General features: G+C 30.5%; 1 protein-coding gene across 1 annotated transcript in view; it reads left to right on the top strand.

Moving 5' to 3' along the window:
• LOC142329724 (aminopeptidase N-like) overlaps nt 1-26,038 on the top strand; it is a 340,765-nt gene that overhangs the window by 260,083 nt on the left and 54,644 nt on the right. Inside the window, exon 2 of the mRNA XM_075374459.1 lies at nt 1,877-2,503. Coding sequence (XP_075230574.1) covers nt 1,896-2,503 — 608 coding nt within the window. The 5' untranslated portion in view covers nt 1,877-1,895. The remainder of the gene's footprint in view (nt 1-1,876; nt 2,504-26,038) is intronic.

Raw genomic sequence — 26,038 nt, 5'->3', positions numbered from 1 at the left:
CGGTGGGGTAACGTTTTAATAAACCTGCGTTAAAAATATTTTATTTTACCGATATGGATACTCATTTTAACTAAGCATGTTTATAATTTCTTTTATGTACAAATATATTTATTTGTATACTTTTGAACGTTTATAGATAAATATAATTAAATTCTTAATTTATTGATTTACATAATTTTTGGAAAAAAACTTTTATTATATTTTTGAAATTAACATAAAACACTTTCTGTTTTTTTTTTTTATTTGGTTTGTCTTTTAATATTAATAAAATTAAAATATTATCAAAAGATTGTCTTACGTAAATTTTAATTAGATGTCACTTAGTAATTACCGGCGTGAATGATACAGTTACTTTTATACGGATTTGAATACTAGATCGTGAATGTCGGTGTTCTTTGGTGGGTGGATTTCAATTAATCACACATCTCAGGAATGGTCGAACTGAGACTGTATAAGACTAAACTTAATTTACACTCATACATATCATCCTCTGAAGTAATATCTGAATGATAATTCCCGGAGGCTAAACAGGAAAAAGAAAGGTCTGCGTAGTGGGCAAAAGGATGGGCAAATATAAATAAAATAATAACAATAATAATAATTATATATACCAGGGTAAGTCAATTATTATCTAATGTAGTTATAAATTTTATTGCAATACAAACAGGAAACTTACATGTACATCATTTTTCAACATAGTCCCCTTGCATTTCAACGCACTTGGTCCATCGATGCACAAGCTTCCTATGCCCTCATAAAGGAAGGTTTTCGGTTGAGTTGGGAGCCAGAAATACAACGCTTCTTTCACTGTTTCTTCCGAGGTAAATCGACAGCCCCATAATGCCTCTTTGAGTGGACTAAACAAGTGGTAGTCAGAAGGGGCAAGATCAGGAATATACGGAGGATGAGCCAGTACTTCAAAGTTGAGTTTCTGGAACGTTTCAGCAGTTTTGAAATCCCAAAAAACCGTAAGCATCAGTTTTCCTGCGGACGGTTGGGTCTTGAACTTTTTTTTTGCAGGGCAAATTTGGATGTTTCCATTCCATACTCTGCCGTTTACTCTCCGGCTCGTAATGATGGATCCATGTTTCGTCACCAGTTATGACTCTGTCTAAGGTGTCCCGTTCGTTACCATAGCGATCCAAATGTTTTTGGCAGGTGTCCAAGCGCGTTTGTTTATGTAACTGTGTGAGTTGTTTTGGGACCCATCTTGCACAGATTTTATGAAACCCAAGTCTGTTGTGGATGATTTCGTAGGCAGAACCGTGACGAATTTGCAGAAGATATGCCACTTCATCAATAGTTACTCGTCTGTCTAAGTAAACTATGTCACGTGCACGCTCAATGTTTTCCTCATTTGTGGCGGTAAATGGTCATCCGGCTCCTTCGTCGTGCGTAACACTTGTGCGACCATTTTTGAATTTTTCAATTCGTTCATAGATACTCCGTTTCGGCAACACACTGTTCCCGTACTGTACCGATAGTCTTCGATGAATTTCGGCCCCTGATACACCTTTCGACTACACAAACGAATCACTAAACGTTGCTCTTCTTTGATGCAAACATAAAGCGGAGCAGCCATGGTTAACGGCAGGGCAGCGATTATGGATCTAACCTAACAGCATCAAACCTGCACAGACATAACAACAATTAAACCACGCATGCGTCATCTACGCAACACGACAGTACTACCAACATAAACACAAATTTAACTAAATTTCGATAATAATTGACTTACCCTCGTATATATATATATATATATATATATATATATATATTTAATTTATATGTTTTTCATATATTTTAAATATAATTTTCTCCTAGAATAACTACTGTTTTTAATACATTTGATGTTTAATTTTTTTTCTTTTTACAGATGCTGGAAACGGGACGATATGACAAAACAACCGGAAGTTATATCAATGATGGATGGCACAACGCCGAGTTTAACAGCAACAAGACCACCTGGATTTTTAATATCAAAACTAACAGCAGCTTTGATATTTACTGTTTTTATAGTATGTTTAATATTCGTAGCATTAATTGCATATTCATTGTCATCTTGCGATTCTGGTGGAACAACATTAGCTAGTACAAGAATAACAGCCGATTATAAAAAACCTGAAATAAATGTAAGATTACCACGTTCAGTCATACCAGATAGTTATAATATTGAATTATTACCGTTTATTTGGGAGAAAAATTTTACGTTTAACGGTCAAATATCAATTATTGTTAATGTAACAGAAGTGACAAATAATATTACTTTACATGTGTGTGATTTAGAAATTCTCAATACTAACGTTACATTACATCCTGATGGTCAGAATATCGATGTAAGTAAAGTTTCTAATGATTCCGAAAGACAATTTCTAATTATTCATTTTGATGATTATTTACAACCCGGTCAACAATATAGTGTTGGCATTAGATATATCGGAATACTAAACGATATGTTACAAGGATTTTATCGCAGTTTCTACACTGTCAACGGTACAAAGAGGTAAGTGGATTATTACATACAAAGATTTTCTAAAATATAAGTTGTGAAGTGAATGTATTTTTAATCTTAGACAAAGGAAGAAATAATTTTGTTCCGCTTTACTATCGCTTTTTCACATTGCTCTAGATTAGTGGTTCCAGCCGGACTCCGTGGTGTAAGCGGTAGCGTTTCGAGCATTCGTCCGGAGGTCCCGGGTTTGAATCTCGGTCAAGCTTGGCATTTTCACAGGCTACAAAAATTGTCATTCATCTTGTCCTCTGAAGTAATACCTAACGGTGGTCCCAAAGGTTAGTGGTTCCCAGATGTTTTAGATTTTCGGTGCTCTTGCTGAATCGAGATTTTTTCCTTAGGCGCTCAGTATCAAATTCTAACTAGTATACTTTGCGAAATAGAGAATCAATTTTCCAAGGGTTAGATAAAAATTTATTTTAAATCACAAAAATTGGAATTTTAACAGATTCAACTAATTACATAAGAAAATGGAAATAAAATTATTGAAGATTGTTTAATATTTCACGGCGCTCCTGTTAGGAAGTCGCGGCTCCTCAGGACTCCGAAGTGCACACTTTGGGAACCACTACTCTAGATATATCTTTTAATATTTACTCCGCGATTTACTGTTCCAAATAAATCATTTAATTTTTTTTCAAATTAAACATAATAATTTTACTTTCCCATCTAGATAGCGCTACAGCATGACTAGAAGGGAAGTTATTGTAATCGGTCCAATTTGGGCATATGCGGTTTTTACCGGATCTTAACGTTTTGACATATAAACAACCCAAAAAACCGGATGGAAATTTTCCGGATGTTAGTGTTCATATGTATGTGTATTCAGTATTGGCCTCAAAATCAGCTTATATCTCCAGAACTACTGAATCGATCCTGACCAAACATTCTCAGATTATTTCTATATATGTGGGGGGGGGGGGATTGAACCCATTAAATTTTCAACTTAAAAGATCAAGGGGGTGAGGCTGTAGAGCTAGATCACTTTCAGCATCTCGAAATTTCGCCTAATTAAGGTCATCTTTTACTTTGCATATTTTTTATCGATTAAAAAATTACAATATTTGAAAAAATAAATTTTTGCAAAATCGCTTCCTCAGTTAAAAAAAATGTTGTGTAGTCGTCTGCTATGTTGTGACGTCACAAGTGACAGATAGATTTGAATAAATGAATGATATTTAAATTGTAAAAAAGTAACTCGGTCTGGCTGGGTTTCGAAATCGATCAACCGGTTGATCGATAACTGGTGTGTTAAATCTCGCGAATACAGCAGTCTACCGACCGTATAAGCTAAATGTGTTTATGTAAGTTGTGAAATTACATTATTTTAGTTAGTGCTGACCGTCGCCGCTAGTACCGCCACACCCGCGCGAATTAAATACGGTATGCGCTTGCTTTAATTAGAATCATTAAATTAAATAAACGAAAAAATATTATTTTTAAATAAAATTATAAATATTTTAAATTAATTTGTGTGTATATATGCTTGTAAACTGTGCATCAGAATCAACCCTCCGGAAATTAGGAAAGTCTTACAAGTGTTGTCAGCTTTTTTATATTGAGTATGTATTCAGTATAAAAATAACGATGATCTTAGCAGATAAATGTATAGCTGAAACTAGTCTAAATGGATTCACGGATGGTCAAAATGGATATTTCCGTTGAAATCTGAAAACAGAAATTTTTCGCGATTATAAAACTTCCTCGTACGAAGTACAACGAAAGTAAAAATATAACAATTTCAAATATTTTACAACACAAACAATTTATAATTTATTCCAAAAACAAGCAGTTTCTAACAAAGATATAACTAGAAAATCTAGAATAACTTTACATAATTCACTGTTTAATCTACTTTTTTTTATATATTTTGAATCCTTTTAATAATAAACAATATATTGTTTATTAAAAGTAATAATATCAATAATTCTAATGCCTGATATAAATTATTTTTTTAAGATAAAATAATTTTCACTGTTGCCTTAAACTACAAACGGTTTTAAGTATTCCTAAAGCCTAACATAAAAACGTGTACTCGTATATATCATTAATTATACCGAAATGAGAGTTATCGAGTAATACAATCAACATATCTCTATCTAAAATTATATTTTCCACATAATTTTTACTTCCTTGTATGAAGTAAATGTAGTATTGTGATCGCGAAAAATTTCGATTTTCAGATTTCAACAGAAATATCCATTTTAACCACACCTGAATTCAATTTGACTAGTTTCGGCGTGACGTCTGTATGTCAGAAAGTGATTTTTTTTCCCACCTTATATAATAATATATATTTAATATATTATTGATACATACTTATATAAAAATACACAACATTTAATAACTGGTTAAAACTTCGTAACTTAAACAGTATGTCTTTTAAAAAATGTCGTTTTGTATTTGTATTATAATGAATTATTTCAGCGTAGGTTATTAACCTTTTTATTATTATACCTATGACTTCCATGTGACATACACACACTATTATAATAAAAGTAATACGTATGCTTGGATCACATTTTTTTATTATTTTTTTTTTTTTTACGCTATGGAATAATATTTATTCTATATTATTATTTTGTTTTTAACTATCAGCCTACTATAAAATTTAATTTCATTTATGTCGTAATAGGAAGTTTTTTTAAACAAAAAATTGTTTATATACAAAGATTTTTATAAATATATCAATTATTTAATGCGTATTTTGTCAATCATTGCTTCATTCCTTATATAAAGGTTGATTTTCGCTAGTTGAGTGGGTAGAAATTTGGGTTTTAAAATCTTTTAATGACTCAATAATATTATTTTATAAAGAAAACGTTTTAACTTCGGAGTGAACTAAAATACGAGTAAAAATTGTTTTAAATTGCTTTTTGAAATGTGTGTTCTTGCTTAAAAACTAATAGATTAACAGGAAATGACTATATGATTACGGATTTTTGTTAAAAATGAACTCGATTGTTTCATAGTGTAATGTTCTGGACCAAGCGTTACTAATTCTTTATTGAGATTGGAACTTCGATGTTGTTGCCTGTAAGCCATTAATTCTTTCGTAACTTTCTTCTGAACTAATGAGAACTACATATTATAAAACTAACTGTACGCATTGTATAACTGAACAACGCGCGCGCGCGCGCGCACACACACACACACATATATATATATATATATATATATATATATATATATATATATATATATATACTTTAAAAATATATTTTCCAATATCTGTAGTCTCTCTCTCGCTCCCTCACTCTCTCTCTAACACACTCTCTCTCTCTCTCTCTCTCTCTCTCTCTCTCTCTCGAATTACGTGCGCGCGCGCGCACGTAATTCAGAAGGAAAGGAAAATAATTTCTGAGAAGGAAACTGATTCTAGTTAAGGAAAAAATTCATATAAATAAATATCTAAAATGTTTTTTGTAGAGTTACAGTTAGCGAAAAATTTCTCTGGAATTTTAGTTTCCTTGGTGAAATGAGGTCATATTTAAGGCATTATATAACGGGTAAGTTAGATCGTTTCTTATATCTTATGTTTTTTTTTCTAAAAAATCTAATAACATCAGGTCCCAGAAACTGCATCTCCCGTAAATTTCATGTTATTTAACGTAAAAAAGAAAACTTCGGTGACTGAAAACACGTTTTTTTGATTTGATATATATATATATATATATATATACACACACAAACAATCCACTTTGATTTAACATATCACATACCTTTATTTATTTGAAAAATTTATGTAAATTATATTACAATACGTAGTTAATAAATTGAAAAATAAAGTAAAATTAATGTCACTGGACACGTTTGCATGCAACAGGATATATAATCCTATTATAATACATATATATTGACGTTCGCTATTCATTTAACTTGATATTGCATACACGTTTCTAGATTAACGTCAAATAATTAAGATAAAGAAATGTAAAAATCAGATAATAATTACATTATCATTCCGTTTAAATAATTTATTGTAATTAAATAACTCGATATTAATCAAATATAAAATTGAATTTGATTAATCCTATATATAGAATTTAAGTCAAATCGGATGAGTTATTTTATTTTTATTATCTCACTTAAATTACTTATTTAGAAAAATATTTATTTTTCAAATCGCATTAAATCATTTTAAATAAATAGCAATATATATTAAAAAAGTTTTATCCAACATAAATTTTTAATATATTTTTATAAGTAATTTTTATATTTGATAAAAACACGTGTTTCTACTACATATGTCATATATTTATAATAAAACCTATTTTAAATAGCAATTTATCTCGTTACTTCATTATATCTCATTTCTTTCACGTCATTGGGCCATGGTTTATTGCTCCCTAGTTGAACAGATTTGCAGCGGACACAGTAAAATAAAAATATACATAGCAATTATTAAAAAAGGATTTGCCATAAAATTTTAGGAACTTTTTTCCTTTTCTTTGTGGCTTTCTAGTACAAGCCGTTTTAAATTAAAAATAACTAGTTTTCGGCACTGCCACCGTCATCAGTTTATTAAAAAATTAAGTATATTATATACTTGTTAGTTATGTCTTTCTATAAATATTATTAAAATATATTTAAAACATAATTTTAACGAGTAAATTCAAGATATTTTTTAGGATTATTATTATTCTGTTATATAATGATTTTTAAATACATTTTATTTATTATTTTTTTTATTTTTAAATATTTTTTAAATATTTTTTAGGTATGCAGTTAAATACGAGTAATAATATATTAAATCATAGTCAATATGTATTATTTCATTTATAAATTAAAAATATTTTGTACAGTTCTGTGTAAGAATACCGGCTTTTCGTTATTTTATTTTGTACATTATTTTTTGCATAATTATTATTTTTTATTTCTTTTTTTTTTCAAAAAATAAATGAGAAAACGAAGAGGTATCATTTTTATTTTTTTTATTTAATATTAAAATATATTTTCCATTTATAAGAAAATTAAATTATTATAATCAAAATTTGATGAAATAATTAAAAATAACACACTACGCATACCATCAAGTTTAAACTCGCTCACCAATGTGATTCATTACATAAGAGCGTATGAAAAATACACTAATACGAATTTCAACATAACTTCCAATTCAGGTTATTTTGTCTGTTATTGACCTTAAATTGAACGTAATTCAAGAACTACTCAACCAATCTTCATCAAATTTTCACACGCACATATAGGCTACTACAGTATAACTAAATTTCAATGAGATCAATTTAAGTAATTTCGGAGATTTACGAGTCACAACATTTTATACATGAATGGTATTTTCGTAATACCTCAAAACATAACGAAACAAATCAAATATTATTTGATAATGTTTTTCCCAGTTATTGATGACTTTTCTTTTATCTAAAAATATTTTCATGAAATTTTTCATTTTTTTACATTTTAATATGCTTCTATAATTTTTTTTTGAATCGACTCCGATCTCTGCAGGATTACGATAAATAGTTTCATTTATCTCTTCTTTTATTCACATTACTTTTTCATTTTGCGTAACTGTTCTTCTCGCCTTTGCTATATCCATTCTATCCTTGTTCTTTTCTTCTGGAATCCGTCATAGGTTTTGAGATTTTATCTATACATATCTGAATGTTTCCGTGTATTTCTAACCTTTCTTCTTTGATCTGTTTGAATCAGTTTGTAGTTGTCTTTCTGTTCTTTCCTTGGTCAAAGATTTTCTTGATTAGTCTATTTTCGACCGTTTCATTGTAGAACAAGTCTGCGTTTCCTAATCGCATATTACAGTTTGTCTACCTTCCAGTAAATTTCAAGGTTTTTTCATAGTTTCTAACCATTTACTGCTTTTCTGGATTCTAGTATTTTCCTTTCTGTGCTGTCAATTTTGTTTATTTCTCCCTATTTTAGGGTTGTATATTAGGCCGGATATAGTACTCGGATTTTACCATTCTTGCGTAATGTCTCAAATCAATCTAAGGTCAAATCAATTCACGGAAGATGTTAAAATTACAACTCTGTGGATGATCTCCCTAAAGAAAGTTAGTGATTTTGAACAAGCGGCATGATAAAGAACCTCGTTAATCAGACGAGGTTAGCGAGCGTAAGTTATATTTGATTAGATTATGTTGATTTCGTGTAATGACGTATCGCGCACTATATCGATATAACCAAATCAAACCAAACCAAACATAACCCCTACGCTCGCTAACTTCGTCTAATTAACGTTAAATATACAACTTATATATATATATATTTTTTTTTTTTTTTTTTTGCCTATTTAGATGACCAGACAGCTTCATTGTATCCTGACTTGTATACAATTTTAACATCTTCCGTGAATTGATCATCTACCTCAGGGATTTGATCAAATCTTCGTTTTTATCATCTCCCTGTGACATATTTATTCTTGGTTATTTTATAAGCTTTGTGGGTTTTGTGAACCTAGTTTTATTAACTTTACGTTGCCCATTATTGAGTAGTATTACTTATTCAACCAGCTGTCAGATCTCCTGATTTTAACGTTTCTTGTGCTGAAATGTTTGGATGTATTTTTAACGTTTAATATATATATACATACTAGCGGACCCGACAGACGTTGTCCTGGCGCGGCATTATTCTGTAATAAATGCACACACATAAATATAAGTAACTTAATTAAGTTAAAATTAGCAGGAACGTGTTCTAAATTTCATTAAAATAAATAATAGTATGATATTATCAGTTTGTGATTGTTGAATTATTGTAATGGGTTTATTGATTAATTATGTGTAGTATGGTTAATATTTATTTTCACTAAATATTGAGATGTCCGATGAAAATTGAATTAAAAAATCGAAACGTCGTAAAATTAATAATTAGTGTAATTAATAAATTTTCATCCACATTACTACTAATTTTCACTTAACATCATTCTAAAAAAGTACCTCCTACATATTTTTTTTATTTAAAATGTTGATGTTTCATAACCATGTAACAGCTTAATTAATCAATTAATAAAAAAATTAAAGCACTGTAAAAAAGCAACGTAGTTAAAATTTTAGTAGAAATTTTTCTCATTCTTTATTTTAACATCTATTTTACCAAATTTTAGATAATTGTAAATTAAAAATAATTTTAGACAATTTTTTATAAAATTAATCAGCTAAAACATTATAAATTCAATTTTTTAAATATACTTTAAACTATATTATAAGTAACTTATATTTTAATTTTATAAATGTTATAATTTATTTTACAAACTTAAATTTTTATTTTCAAAGAGCCGTTCAGTACTTCATAAGTTGCATAGAATCAAATGAGAACTGACAATTTAAATTTGTAGGTTAAGTTGATTGTTATTGAATGCACGTGTATACATCATTAAAATTCATTAAAAATCATGTAAAATACTCACTTCAATACTGCACCTTACAAATTTGCACAATGTACATTTTTTAATTAAACTTTAAAACGTTATTTCAATAAATAATAATATAATATAATATTCTCAATAAGCGCGCAATTCTAGCAGACTCGGCAATGCTTCGCTATTGCTAGATCTGAGTATACATACAGATTAAATGACAACAATTGAAAGTTTCATAAAACCTTAAAAACTGAACATTAGCAATTTAACAAAATTTAACCTTTCACTTTATAAAAGTCAAAATGTAAATAAATCCAAATGGCAAAACAACAGCGCTACCTATCGGATTTAATTCACACCACTCTCTAATCACAGTATTCGGTGGAAAATAATTTTTTAACGAAAAGTGTTGTGGCTGCAAAATTATTACAATTAATACTGAACATTAAGAAACTTACAAAACGTTACTGAACCTTATAAAATTTCACCTTTAACTTTATAAAATTCAGAATGTAAATAAATCCAATTGTCAGAACAGTACCTATCGGATAGTACCTATCGGATTTAATTCAAATTATTCTCTAAACACAGCAGTTCGTTAAAAATACGAATTTTAATGTAAGAACAACACTAAGCTACGACGCAAGTAACTGATATGCGAAAACACACGCTGCCTACCGGACCCAATTGTGAACCTTAACCATTCCAAGATCAACAACACATAAATAAATTAAAAAAACATTTTCACTTCAATACTGTACCTTACAAATTTGCACAATGTATATTTTTTAATTACACTTTAAAACGTTATTTCAATAAATAATAATAAAATATTTCTCAAGTCGCGCACAATTCTAAACGCGATCTCAGTGCTGCCTACTAGTTACTTACAGTTGTGATTTTGTTTACATTGGCAACGGCCATGCGGGCTCTTTGTGATTGGTCGTTGTGTTTGACAGCGGCCATCTTGCATTGATCTGATTGGTTTTCCTTTGTTTACATTTCCATCTGATTTATTAGCCTCTTATTTATTAAAAAACTGTTTTCTCGCGATTTTTTTAACACAATAATAACACAAAATTACGAAATATTTTTCTAAATTTGATCGCAGCACCAACTGTCGGGATAAACTAAAATTAAAATAGAATATTATTGAATATTCGATACTGCGATGGTAGTGCAGTCTGCCGGATCCAATGCAAAACATTCCAAAATCTGCAACTACTTATAAATAAAAAATTAATTAAAAAAACATTTTCCAGTGGACCAAATTGTGAATCTAAATCATTCTCGAATCCCCTTGAACACACACACAAAACATTTCATCAAAATCGGTCCAGCTGTTTAGGATGAGTTTAGTGACATACACACGCACACAAGAAATATATATATAAAGATATATGTAAATATATTTAGTTGTAATTATTGTTATTAAGTGTTTTTTAAGAGTCTTTTGTTAAATTTAGTGTTGTCATAAGCTTTATAATATTGTAGATATTTTATTTTTAAACGAATTGTTTGTCCTTTACATATTAAATTGTATTCTTTATATTTTATAATATAAGTTCCACAATTATTGCATACATTAATAAATTATTCAGTTCAATGGAGTGAAATGCAGAATTAATAAATTTTTGCAACTACGGTTGATTTTTAAGTTAAAATTACTTTGGAAAGATTATTTCTTTCTTAATTAATTCTTCTCTATAATTTTTTAAGACAAAATTTATTAGTTATAGTTTTAACAGAAAATTATAGAATTAAAAAATTGGTGAGAAGTATACGTCGTCATTTACATTATTTCATTTCCTTTGTCAATTTATTCATTAATTAAGATGATATGTTTTTGAAGCTAACGAAAGAATCTAGCAAATAATTTTTATTATAACTGACTGTTATTATAATCCATTCAATAAATAAACATACATAAATGTGAAATAGCAAAATGTTCATCAACTTGTCGCAGTTATCTTCCTTCCCTCGATTCAGTATATAAATCTAAGTTCTATAAAATAGTTTTAATTAATAAATTTATGAAATAATTATAATAATATGCATACAACTTATCGTTTTATTTAGTAAAAGATAAAAAAAAATAAACAGTCTGCTGTTTTTACTAACGGAAATAGTTAGGGACAAAGCCTCCTTAACTAGATCAATCTTCACCTTTGTCATGGAATGACGCGTGCCGTAATATTCCATTCGTCATGTCATGGTAAATGATTTTATAGTGAATCAATCTGACAAATACTTTTTGTGTTTATTTTAACTTTTTGAAAGAAGGAGGGATATTTTTATTTAAATATATTAGCAAAAAAAGAAGATACATTATCAAAATATCGTTTGTAATCTTTCAATTTGGGCATATGAGGTTTTCACCGGATCTTAACGTTTTGACACCTAAGGAGTCCAAAACACCAGAAATTGTCTGGATATTAATGTCCGTATGTACGCGCGCGTGTGTGTTCGATGGTGGCCTCTAAATCACCTTATATACATATGGAACATTGATGCCATTAAATTTTCAACTTAAAAGGTCAAGGGGTGAGACTGTAGAGTAAGGTCACTCTCAGTATCTCGAGATTATGCTTAAATAAGGTCATATTTTTCTTACGCACATCTGTTAACAATTAATTATAACAATTCGCCGGCCTTTTATCCGGAGGTCCCGGATTCGAATCCCGATCAGGCATGGCATTTTCACACACGCTGCAAATCGTTCATCTCATCCTCTGAAGCAATATCTAAAGGTGGTCCCGGAGGTTAAACAAAACAAAAAAAAGAAGTTTTTTTCAAAATCGCAACCCCACCGCAAAAAATGCTGTTGTAGTCGTCTGCAACGGTGTGACGTCACAGCTGAGCGGTAAAATAAATAAATGAATAATATTTAAAGTGTAAAAAAAGTATCTCGTTCTGGCTTGGTCTTGAACTCGATCGCCCGATGGCTCGGTACCTGGTGCGTTAAGCCTTGCGGCTGCACCAGTCTGTCAACCGTACAAGCGAAATTTGTTTTATGTAAGTTGTGAAATTATATTATTTTAGTTAGTGCCGATAGTCGTCACTAGTACCGCCACACCCGCGCGAATTAAATACGGTATGCGCGCGCGCTTTAGTTAGTAGAATCATTAAATTAAATAAACGAAAAATTATTATATTTAAATAAAATTATAAATAATTTAAATTAAGTTTGTGTGTGTGTGTGTGTGTGTGTGTGTGTGTGTGTGTGTGTGTGTGTGTGTGTGTGTGTGTGTGTGTGTGTGTGTGTGTGTGTGTGTGTAAGCAGTCATCAGAAACAACTGCGTTGTCAGCCTTTTTTAAATAATATAATTAAATTAAAATGCACTAAAATTGAACATTGGTTCCTGAATTCTGTAACGATCCACTTTTCTAAGTTTTTCATAAGTACCTAACAGATAAGTAATGTTAAGGCATTTATAAATTACGATTCAAATAGAAAATAATAGATTGAACCTATAATGACAGCCACTGATTATGAGTGCGAAATAAATTACGACACGAGTCTTGACCGAGTGTCATATACTAGATAGACTGCATTAACGGCCATTGCAAAGAGTTACACAACGCATTTTTTCTACGGCTGAAAAAATATTGGGATTACTGATTTAAATGAATGATAGAATATACTGTTAGCTTTCCGATTTTCTTTTTAAAAAAACCGCTCAGCTTGGTGTACTTTATTATGTTTGTTGCATGTTTCAAATTTAAATTATATTTTATAATCGAATAATGTGTCCAAAGAAAAATATGTTAATTTCATTTTTTTAGGCAATTCTTAAAAATAAACATGTTGTACATTTAACGATAACGAGTTTACATTGTTTGCAAATTTCCAATCCATGAACTGATCGTATAATTTTTCATAAACGATTTTTGAGGAAATAGTTATATTAGTCAAAAGTTCTGATTTTTCTTTAGCATTGATCGGTGTAAAGAAATTTCTTCCTCAGAATCTGACATAATTATCAAAAGAAAAGTGTAATACAGAAACTTAGTTACTCTTGGTGAACTTTCAAATTAACCTCTGCTGCTAATTAATAAATCGGATTAAAATCAAAGTTAAAAACACAGTAGATACATTAAACAATTACCCGCTTCTGATTAGTCAGTGGTTAAAATAATGGCTCTTAATTGGTTAAATATCTGTGTCATAATGAAAATACAGGTTTCAGGCATGTTTCAATTAACTACAGATCTCAGGAATGGTCGACTGTAAAAGACTACAGTTCAGTTACATTCATACATATCATCCTCATTCATCCTCTGAAATAATAGCTTACGGTGGTTCTGGCTGTTAACAGGAAAAAAGAGAGATGTTTCAACCTTGTAATTGAAACATTATAATACAGCCGTAGAACAATAGTAGATATCTCGAAAGAAACATCTTGTATTTGAAGAGTACACACACCTCTTCTTACGAATAAGTGATATTAAAAAATTGAGCTTTATACTACAGAGTGATTCAAAGAAACGGGAAATTTTTAAAATTAAATAACGTTAATGAAAAATTTTTTTTTTAGAAAATGAATTTTATTTCATGTAATTGTACAAATGTTGCCATTTTAGGATACATACATTTTAGTTTATTTTTTAAAGATGACATCTTCCAGGTGACCTCCACTTCTACGTAAACACTCACAAAGTCTCTTGGTTAAATTGTTCATGGTTTGACGTAACATCTTAACTGGAATTTCCGCAATTGCTTCTCGGATCTTTGCCTTCAGTTCTTCCGTTGTAGCAGGTCTACTGTGGAACACTTTGCTTTTAAGGTGACCCCACAAAGGGTAATCGCAAGCTGAGAGATCAGGCGATCTGGGAGGCCATCTAATGTCACCATTTCGTGAAATGACACGTTGTCCAAACAATCGGCGTACAGCTGCCATCGATATTCGTGCAATATGTGACGTTGCTCCGTCTTGTTGAAATCAGGCTGTGTTAAGAATTGGTGGAAATCTCTTTTGTTGTTCCACACCACAACAAAGGTTTCAAGCATGGCTATGTAACGAGCCGACGTCACTGTAATCGCAAGACCGTTGTCATCCTCAAAAAAATAAGGTATTAAATATAACGCCGTAAGATGACATAGCACACTACACGGTCACTTTCTGGCTGTGCAACGGACGCTGGTGTAGCTGCGTAAGATTTTCTTGTGCCCAGTATCTGCAATTTTGCTTGTTAACAAATCCACTGAGGTGGAAATGCGCTTCGTCTGACATCCACAATTCGTGAACAAACTCTTCGTTATCATTTATCTTCTGAAGCATTACATTACAGAATTGTGCTCGCACAACTGCATCGTTCGTTTTCAGTTCCTGGACGATCTGCAACTTGTATGGATGGTATTGCAAGTCCTTCACTAATATTCTTCGAACATTTGAACTATGCAATTGTAAAGATGCTGAGAGACGACGGATTGACCTATGTGGACTTCGTGTGACAGCATCTTGTAAAGCTGGAACATTCTGTGGTGTAAGGACGGTTTACTCATGGCCTGGAGGTTTCTTTTTCATTACCGAACCGGTTTCCTCAAAATTAGATATCCATGTTTTAATTGCATGTGCTGATGGAACACGGTCGTGCCGTCCCAGATTAAAATGACGGCGAAATTCTCTACGCTCTCCCTCCACACTGTCATTGTTTTTGTAAAACGCTTTGATAGCAAATGCACGTTGCGCACCACTGCAAGGATCCATGACAACTAAATGGCAAGTTAGGTTAGAGAGGCTGGCGCCACTTATCAAGTGGTACCAATCCCCCACGGCTACCAACATAACTTTCAAAATTTCCCGTTTCTTTGAATCGCTCTGTATATTGAAGGTTATTGAATTTATTTTTGTTTTCAGTCATTTGACTGGTTTGATGCAGCTCTCCAAGATTCCCTATCTAGTGCAGTCGTTTCATTTTGGTATATCCCCTACATCCTACATCCCTAACAATTTGTTTTACATATTTCAAACACTGCCGCCTGCCTGCACAATTTTTCCCATCTATCTGTCCCTCTAATATCAAGGCAACTATTCCAGGATGCCTTAAGATATGGCTCGTAAATTTGATCTCTTCTTTTAGCTATATTTTTCCCAAGTACTTCTTTCTTCATTAATTTGCCGCAACACCTCTTTATTTGTCACTTTATCCTCCCATCTGATTTTTAACATTCTCCTACAGCACCACATTTCAAAAGCTTCTAATTTTTTCTTTTCAGGTACTCCAATAATACAAGTTTCACTTCCATATAAAGCTACAGTCAAAATTGCTTTCCTGATGTTTAAATTTAATTTTTGACATAAGCAAATCATATTTCTGACTGAAACCTCGTTTTGCCTGCTATTTGGCATTTTATATTGCTCCTGCTTCATCCATCTTAAGTAATTCTACTTCCCAGATAACAAAATTCAACTGCCTCCATAATTTTTTTCATCCTACATTTATATTCAGTGGTTCATCTACTTTATTTCTAATACATTCCATTATTTTCTTTGTATTCTTGTTTATACTCATGTAGTAGTTCTTGCATAGGACTTCATCCATGCCATTCACTTTTTCTTCTGTATATTTTTTACTCTCAGCTAAAATTACTGTATCATCAGCAAATCATAGCATCTTTATCTTTTTACCTTGCACTGTTACTCCGGATCTAAATTATCTTTAACATCATTAACTGCTACTTCTATGTAAAGATTAAAAAGTAACGGGGATAGGGTATAGCCTTGTCTGACTTCCTTTTTTATTACTGCTTCTTTCTTACTCTTTGATTATTACTGTTGCAGTTGGGTTCCTGTAAATGTTTGCAATTGTTCTTCTGTATGTGTACTTGAACACTAAATTTTTTAAAATGCTGAGCATTTTATTCCAGTCTACATTATCAAATGCCTTTTCTATGTCTATAAATGTATGTTGGTTTGTTTTTCTTTAATCGTCTTTCTACTATTAATCTGAATGCTAAAATTGCTTCCCTTGTCCCTATACTTTTCCTGAAACCAAATTGGTCTTCTCCTAACACTTCTTCCACTCTCCTCTCAATTCTTCTGCGCAGAATTCTCGATAAGATTTTTGATGCATGATTAGTTAAGCTAATTATTCTGTATTCTTCACATTTATCTGCTCCTGCTTTCTTTGGTATCTTGACTATAACACTCTTTTTGAAGTCTGATGGAACTTCCCCTTTTTCATAAATATTACATACCAGTTTGTATAATCTATCTATCACTTCCTCACCTGCACTGTGCAGTAATTTTGCAGGTATCCCATCTATCCTAGGAGCCTTTCTCCCATTCAAATTCTTTAATGGTCTACTAAATTCAGATCTCAGTATTGTATCTTCCTTTTCATCGTCTTCCACTTCCTCTTCTTCCTCTATAACACCAGTTTCTAATTCATTTCCTCCGTATGACTCTTCAATATATTCCACCCAGCTATCAACCTTCTCTTTCATATTATAAATTGGTGTACCATCTTTATTTAACACATTATTAGATTTTAACTTATGTACACAAAATTCTCCTTAATTTTCCTGTATGCTCTAACTATTTTACCAGTGATAATTTCTCTTTTCACTGCTGAACACGTTTCTTTAATCCACTCTTCTTTTGTTAATTTGCTCTTCCTGTTCACCGTATTTCTTAATTGTCAATAGGTCCTTTTACCCTCTTCATGACTAGCAATCTTATACTTTCTATGCTCCATCAGCTGCAATATATCCTCTGATATCCAAGGTTGTCTACCAGTTCTCTTCGTTCTGCCTAAGTTTGCTTCTGCTGATTTAAGAATTTCCTTTTTAACATTCTCCCATTCTTCTTCTATATTTTTTATCTTATCTTTTTTACTCAGACCTCTTGCGATGTCCTCCTCAAAAATCTTTTTTACCTCCTCTTTCTCAAGCTTCTTTAAATTTTACCGATTCATCTGGCACCTTTTTTTCAGGTTTTTAAACCCTGATCTACATTTCATTATCACTAAATTATGGTCGCTATCAATGTCTGCTCCTGGTTATGCTTTGCAGTAGATGAGTTGATTTCTAAATCTTGCTTAACCATAATATAATCTATCTGATACCTTGCAGTATTGCCCGGCTTCATTCATGTGGTTATTGAATAATAACAGTTTATTTAAATAAAATCGTCTAGAATTATGAAAAATTAAACTTGAAAAGTATTCAATTTTTCACCTGTTTTCTGGAGTACATTTTCATTTTATAAAAGATTATATAAAAAATTAATGTTATCAAATTTCTTAAAGATCAAAATTTTAACTTCTGTTTAAGTAATTTTAAAAAAAATTATTCCATGATCACTTTCAATATGGAGGCCATATTTTTAAAATGCTGAGTAAAATGTTTAGATAATTTTTACTGAGGTTTTGGTACAGAACCATGTTTTAACTATACTATTACAATACGTACATACTTGAATTTAAACAATAACAAGATGAAAAAAAGTTCTGAAGGAAATAAAAATTTTTCAATAAAACTTACAGGATTTCGACCAACAGTTACGAAAGAGTACAGTTGCTTTATAGTGCTAGGCTTCTTTGTTTTTTTGTTTAGTCTCTGGAACCACCGTAAGATATTAGTTGGGAGAAAAAATGAGATTTATATGTATGAATGTAAATGAGGTGTAGTCTGGTACAGTCTCAGGTCGACCATTCCTGCTAGGCTGTGAAGCAGTTAAACAGATAACAGAATCTGTATTCTAAGCCTAACTGAATCAGCTGTACTGTAAGCTGTGTATTTGATTGGGATTTTTTTTTTAAAGCTACATTGTAAACATCTTTTTTTTAAAATATATTAGCTATTTTCTCTAAGTCTTATTATGTTAATGTAACATATTTTTTATTGTTTTATTATATTTTACTCTATTTAAATATTCTATTCTAGTCGAAACTTAAAAAAAAAAAATCAGGTATACATTTTTATTTGGTGAAACTTTCCACCTATTGAGTATAGTTTGCTTCAGTATTATAGGTATCAGTTTCGCTCTGTTACATCATAATTAGACATGGTTCATACTATTAACTTGCCCATATTAGCTTGTACATATAAGCTACTTGCTTTTTTATATCTCATTAGCAACGCTCTCTCATATTTTTATTTACGCAAAAGAGAATTTGATTATTTTTAAATATTCCAGAGGCAACGCTTTATTACTTAATTTAATAAAGAAGGGAGATCTCTTATTTAATTATTACTAATGTATTACAATATTTATTTCTTTATTTTTTAACAAACCGATTATAAAATTAATTATATAAATAATTTAATATTTTATTCTGTTCGGTATTTGGAATAACTAGATGTATTACTAGATGGATAAAAAATAGGTACTGCATAATCAAAGAAAACTGTTAAACCCTTGTTCATAATAGCATCTAAAAACACACCATTAATTAATTAAATAAAAAATCTGACAACAAAGTTGTAATATTTTACTTGCACAAGTTATTTATTCTTATGTAGTGGAAAATTAATTATACATGAAAAATGTTTGCTAAGATTTCTTTTTCAGATGACGTTTATCGTAAAATTATTATTAACATAAACAAAAAAAAATTAAAAAAACAAAAAGTCAGTATTTTTTTTTTTTCTACTCCCTTAACTCTTCAAAATCACCATCCGAGATTTTTTTTATTTTCAACGTTTACTATGTTAAATGGAAAAACTAAATAAAAATTCCACTAAAAAATGTACAGAAAATAAAAAATTTACCAAAGATTTCTCTTTTTTTGGTGAATGGTGAATTATTATGAAATTTTATTGTAATATTATTACTAACAGTTTATAATTTAAACCTTTAGTAATAATAAAGATATTTTTTGAATTAAAATTTTTTTTTGATTTACTTAAACAAAAATCGATATTTTTAAACTTTGATTGGTTCCCCACCTCTAATATTGCCCCCAAAGTATTTTTTTGGGTCGCTTGCACTACTGATATGCGTAGGAAGACATTTAAAAAATCCCTTTCGGTACGCTGGAAGGCGGAGGTAGATTTCATCGGTGCTAAATAAGAGATAAAAAAGATTTCGGCTTAAAGTTAAGAAAAACTTCAAATTTACTTAACACGACAATGGTACGATGGTTGCATGTGAAAAAATGTTTCACATGTTTAGCATACGACAAGCCCCCACCTTATTACAATCACAGCAATATTTTGGTTATCTCTTGCCGTAAGGGTTGGTCATATCAAAAATTGTTTTAGGTAATGTTTAGAGGACTAACGACCACTTTAAGCCGATTCGATTCTCTGCCTAATAAGGCAGGCCTCCTAATAAGGGCGGTATGATTTTTTTTTGTCTTTGAAACCCCATTTTTTCCACCCCCTGAGCCAATGGTTGGTGATATCAAAAGTTTTACCTACGTAAGTTTTAGACCCTTATCCAAAGAATAGTAGGAACTTTAAACGAATTCGATACTTTACTTAATAAGAAAATTATAGTGATATTTTGTTTTTTCGAAAAAGCCCCCCCCCCCAAATTTCACCCCCGTTGTCCTATTTTGACCGTTAACAAACTTGACCGAGATTTTGGGACGAGTTATTTTTAAAGAACAATTTGAAAGTGATTGGCGCAAATTTAGCAGTTATCGTGTCCACAAGAAAGTAATATATATATATATATAAATGTATTTATAAACTTTTGAGCTGACGGTGTTTTTGGGGTCTGGGGTATGTGAAACGCGAAAATATGTCAAAATTTTCCGGAAGTCGAATCATGGTATCGATTACAATAGGTAGTAGCTTTCTTATGAAATCTTCATAAAAAGTTCGGTTAAAAAATATGCAATAAATAAAAATAACTTACAGATTTTTTGATTTTTGGTGAAGGAGGAATTTTGGGACAATTTTTTTAAAAATGGTAAGATACACGAATTACGAGCGTAATATAAAGTGAGACTGTTTGCGAAATTTTGAGAAAATTGTCTCCCAAAATGCCCCCCCCCCCCGCCACCAAGAGATATTGACCCGAAAACTTTACCTATATCATGCCCCATATACATGTGTTTCTATATAAAATTAATCAAAATCGGTCCATTTAGTCAATAGTTATAAAGCTTCAAACACGTTAACCCACGTACACGTACGTATGAATATTACCCTCACTTTTTTTATGTTTTTTGAGGATCCTGTGTCATGAAACGTCCAAAAATTTATACCCCTTTCTTGATTGATTACTATATATTTCTTCTTAGAACATAGCTCTAGAGAGGTATGATAGGAAAGTAAAAATAAATGTCCATATTAATTGTTGATTTTAAATGGAAATGAAATAATGTTAAAGTAAACATGTGACAATATTAAATATAAAAAAAATCCATTGTAAATTACAATTCAGAAGGCGTTAATGAAAATTATTTGTTACATATCTACGATATGTTAAAGGAAGATGCAAAAGAAAATCCTTTAATTGTATTTTTATTTTTTTTTAAATTGGTGGGAAGATTAAATGATTCGGTAGTTTATTAAAAGTGGCAGTGGAAGCATAATGATTATCGTAATCTTAAATATTACGTTGATTTGAAGAAACCAGTTCTGCAGCCTGGTTTGGTAATGGGGGATATATTATAATTTTTTTTAAGAATAAAAGCGAAATATTCTTAGAAAATATTGCAAATTCATAAACATAAACACACGGATAAATGAAAATTCTTGATTACCCATATATTGGTCCACATGATTCATATTTATGGCTGCCAAACAATGATCTAGGGCCCATTTTTGTATTTTGAAATCTCTTATATTCTGAGGGAGCCCCAAAAGAAATATATATATGTCCTACATATGTATGTAGGCTTAATAAATATTTAATAACGATGAAAAGCTTAGAGTTTTATATTTCAGCAGCTGTTGTTATTCTCAGATTTAATCAATCTTAAAATACTTGCGTTAATTAAATTCAAACCACCTTTATATTCTCTATTTCAATAAAATAAATAAATTAATATAAATGAGTGGTAGCAGTCTCGACCTTTCATCCGGAGTTCCCGGATTCGAATTGATTTTAACCGATTTTTAAAAGTTTTTATTTACTTTTTATTGACCATATTTACATTAATTTTCTCAGAATTAAATTCTCTACAAGTTTTGTTACTAAATCTTCCGCATTTATTAGTCATTTTACAAAGCTGTTGCATTACAAACCTAGAAAAAAAATTGTTTTTCGACTTCGAATAGTGTGTTTTACGTCGGATATCTGAAAAACTACTGGAGTTACAGTTCTGGAATTTGTTTTATCCTACTTCTCATCTCAAATTACATAACAAATCACCAACTTTACTCCTTAATCTGAGTCCCAAAAATTAAATTTTATGTTTTATCAATAAAAAATTTTTATATTAAGAAAGGATTGAGATATTTTAATGAAATCTCGTGTATAAGTATTTATCGATGTAAAAAATAAATAATTTGAAAATTTTACCTTTGAAAATATCAATACGGCGGCCTCGTAAAATTTTAATCATTAATAAATTCTTAAATATTAGTTTTACGAATAATATTTTCATTAAATAAAATGTTACGGCTTCTTTGTGAACAAAATGACATCTCATTTGTTCACATAGGTTGACAAAGAGCTTTTTTTTTCTTTTTTTACTTAGCCTCTGGAACTACAGTAAGGTTTTTAGAGGATGAATGAGGATGATATGTATGAACGTAAATAAAGTATAATCTTGTACAGTCTCAGACGGACCATTCCTGAGATTTGTGGTTAATTGAAACCCAACCGCCAAAGAACACCGGTATCTATGATATAGTATTCAAATCCGTATAAAAACTACTAGTGCCTTTACTAGGATTTAAACCTTAGAACTTCTGACTTCGAAATCAGCTGATTTGCGATGATGAGTTCACCACTAGACCAATTCAATAGGTTCTGTTGATAAACAGCTGAGATTTAACAAAAATTATATCTGAAAACAGATACAAAATTGTCTGATTGTTTGTATGGGAATCATGAACATGCATGATAATTCCTTAGCTAAAATTATAAGTTTTAAACAGAAATTTTTGTTTTAAATTTGAAATTTTTTCTTGATGATTTATTTATTCTATATTTAATAACATCGGTTTTTATTTACTTTAAATATTTCTCGTAGATGTTATAGTACAGTCAATTTGTATTTTTATTTGAAAATCCTTACCTACCGATTGATGTATTTTCCATATGTTAGGGGTGATGAGGGAAGCTTAACTCCAGATTTTTAACATCCCCCTCCCATAGATTTTTGAAAAACTCGAAATACTCAACAAGTTTTTGAATGCGTTTTTCTCTGAATCTATGCATTTTAGAAAAACGTTTTTCAAACAAAAAATGTAGAGGACATTCAACTCTATAATTAATGTCTTTGAAGTTATGCTGTATAATTTGAAATTGAAATACTAGGTGGCGCTGAAGTTGTAAAAAACGTGTTTTTTCGGGGTTTTCACCGGAAAATTTGTTTTTCGTCTGTATTGCATTTGGAAAAGTTGTTAATCTAAAAAAACAGACAACTTTTATTTAAACAATTTTCTTGTACGACTTACCGTTTTGGAGCTGTAGCTTGTGAAAGTGTGAAAATGTTGTCAATTGGGCACGTGTTCGAAACCGGTCTACTCGTTTACAACTTCGTTTATAACATTTTTTACAACTTCAGCGCCACCTAGTATTTCAATTTCAAATTATACGGTATAACTTCAAAGACATTAATTATAGAGGAGAATGTCCTCTACATTTTTTGAGTTGACAAGTTTTCTGAACCACTGCATAGTATTGTCACCCTTCATTTCATCGTTATACTCTTGGGAAGATCTGTATTGAAATACCCATAAACCACCGTTCAAAAACCAATTTTTACTTTTTACGTGCGTTATTATTAATGGTTTAAGTTTTCCAATAGGGGTTTTCAACCAAGTTGACAAACCTTTCATAAAAGCGTCTTTTGCGCTCTTTATTTTTCTATCCACCCATACCTTACCCGTACATGTCCCGCATTAACTCAATTTTCATCTAAATAATAAATCTTCTTACCCTCTTTACGAAATCGCTTAATTTCTCTTAAATATTCCCTATGCCATGAAATAATATCTTCGCTTCAATCAATAAAGATTAAACGCGAAGATATTTAAGATCGTATAATTTTTATGGAAGAATTTAAGAGAAATTAAACGATTTCAATCAATAAAAATTATTTTTTCTGGACATGAAACGAAAATTCATTGAGTTTAAAAGATGATGTAATGTACTTGTAGAAAAATTCGGCAGTTCAGAATTGGTATTTAATATTTTGTTCAAGTTAGAAATCGGCGTTGTTGAAATAAAACGAATAAACTTTTTTTTTTTGATAGCGGTTTTAGTAAAATCGTCCAACTTTACAATCGTTTTCACACCCTTTCAACCCTTTTTTTAAAAAAAAAGAGGTGGAGGAACCCCAATTACGGGCGCCTAGGCAGTGTCGGGCTCGCTAACAGGTTCCGCCAGTTATAACCAAAGACGTATGTATACCTGCCCACTACTGACTAACTACCGACCAACCAACAAATGTCATTGCTTTCCAAGCAATGTCTGACTGCAATTTCAGGGTTATCTTGTTTTAAGGTTATATAATACATATGTTGCTGATCTTTTTTCTGAACTACTTAAGGGTTTTCCCGGTTTATATTTCTCGACAGAATCACGTATCTTTAAAACCCCATTGGCACAAAAACACGGAATAAATTAAAATGAATGCTTTAAAATTAAAATCAATACTTTTTTTTACTGAAATGAATAATGGTGTGAAGCATTAAAAATGATTTTATCATTGTTAAACATCAACAACAGACTCGACAAGCATGATGTTTCATCAGCATGTCACGGCGCTAGACATGTAATAATTGACACATTATTATACGTATAAAGCAATAATCACACTTGGACGTGGGAGTGACAGATGACTCGGCCTAAACTACTAAGACCTCGGCCTTTCATCCGGAGGTCCTGGGCTCGAATCCCGGTCAGGCATGGCATTTCACACACGCTATAAATCATTCATCTCATCCTCTGAAGAATGCCAAACGGTGGATCCGGAGGTTAAAATAAAAACTACTAAGATATTACTCATGCATGCTGAATTCATATTTATATCTGCCGCACGGTTTATGAGACAAGGTTTAGGACAGCTTCTGCGTTTGGATAAAATGATGTTTGCTTTATTAATATTTGCAAATAAAATTTTATAATTAAAATACATTGTCATTCTTCAGGAACTGTTAAATTAAAATCAAAAACCACGAATATATCCCATTATTTTTCCAGTATTACTAATTGTTGAAAGTCATGCCAAATTGAATAATTTGAACTGCTCAGTTAAAATGTTTGTCAGATAGACAGTTAAAAACGCATAAGTATTGTTGTAAGGTTTCAAAGAAACTCTTTTAATAAACAAATATATCTTTGTAAAAATATATTTTTCTTTTTTTTTGAGTGACGGTGAGAGGGACAGATGAATTATTTAATACGAAGTTGATTATTTTATAAGTAATATAATCTTAAGTTTAATATGTAAATAATGTATATCTATAAAAAGGGGATAACTGCGGTTTATCAACATAATTTAAAGGCTTCTTAAATCTGTAATGCACACCACATAAACTTTTGTATCAGATTTCACGTTCTACTTCCTTTTTAGGGTTAAGTTTAGTTTGAGAGAAACGTGGTCTATTGCTTTAAATTAGTTTATCCTTAAAACTCAAATACTTGGCTAAAATTCAAAATGAAATTTTGGATTTGTTTAGATGTAAGCTAAATAAATACTTTACTTTATACTATCTTCAATAAAAACTTTCATTAAAAAAAGTTTTATTTTATTTTTTTTTTTGTTTCTAACATTTGATTTCATTAACTTAACTTTTTTCTTTCAATCATCCTTAAATGGTTGATTTTTTTTTTTTTAATTACATAATACTAATTATATATTTTCGTTTAACAGATCCAAGACAAAACCGAAAGTTATAATTATTTATATATCTTATATAAAACATGTTGTGAGTGATTCATAATCAACGCCCAGCAAAAATTATTGAAGATAAATTGATGAAAATTTATATAAACGTTCTTCTTACGGTGTAAGTGCACACTAAGAAAGGATTTCTTGAAATTCAGAGTTTAAAAAGTTAAAATGGAGTAACAATGAAATTTACTTTTTTTTATTTCTTGTTAACAAAT

Source organism: Lycorma delicatula, chromosome 9 (assembly GCF_047948215.1).
Source record: "Lycorma delicatula isolate Av1 chromosome 9, ASM4794821v1, whole genome shotgun sequence".
Lineage (NCBI taxonomy): Eukaryota > Metazoa > Arthropoda > Insecta > Hemiptera > Fulgoridae > Lycorma > Lycorma delicatula.
Note: the sequence above shows the minus strand (reverse complement) of the source record. Positions and strands in the feature narration are given on the sequence as shown.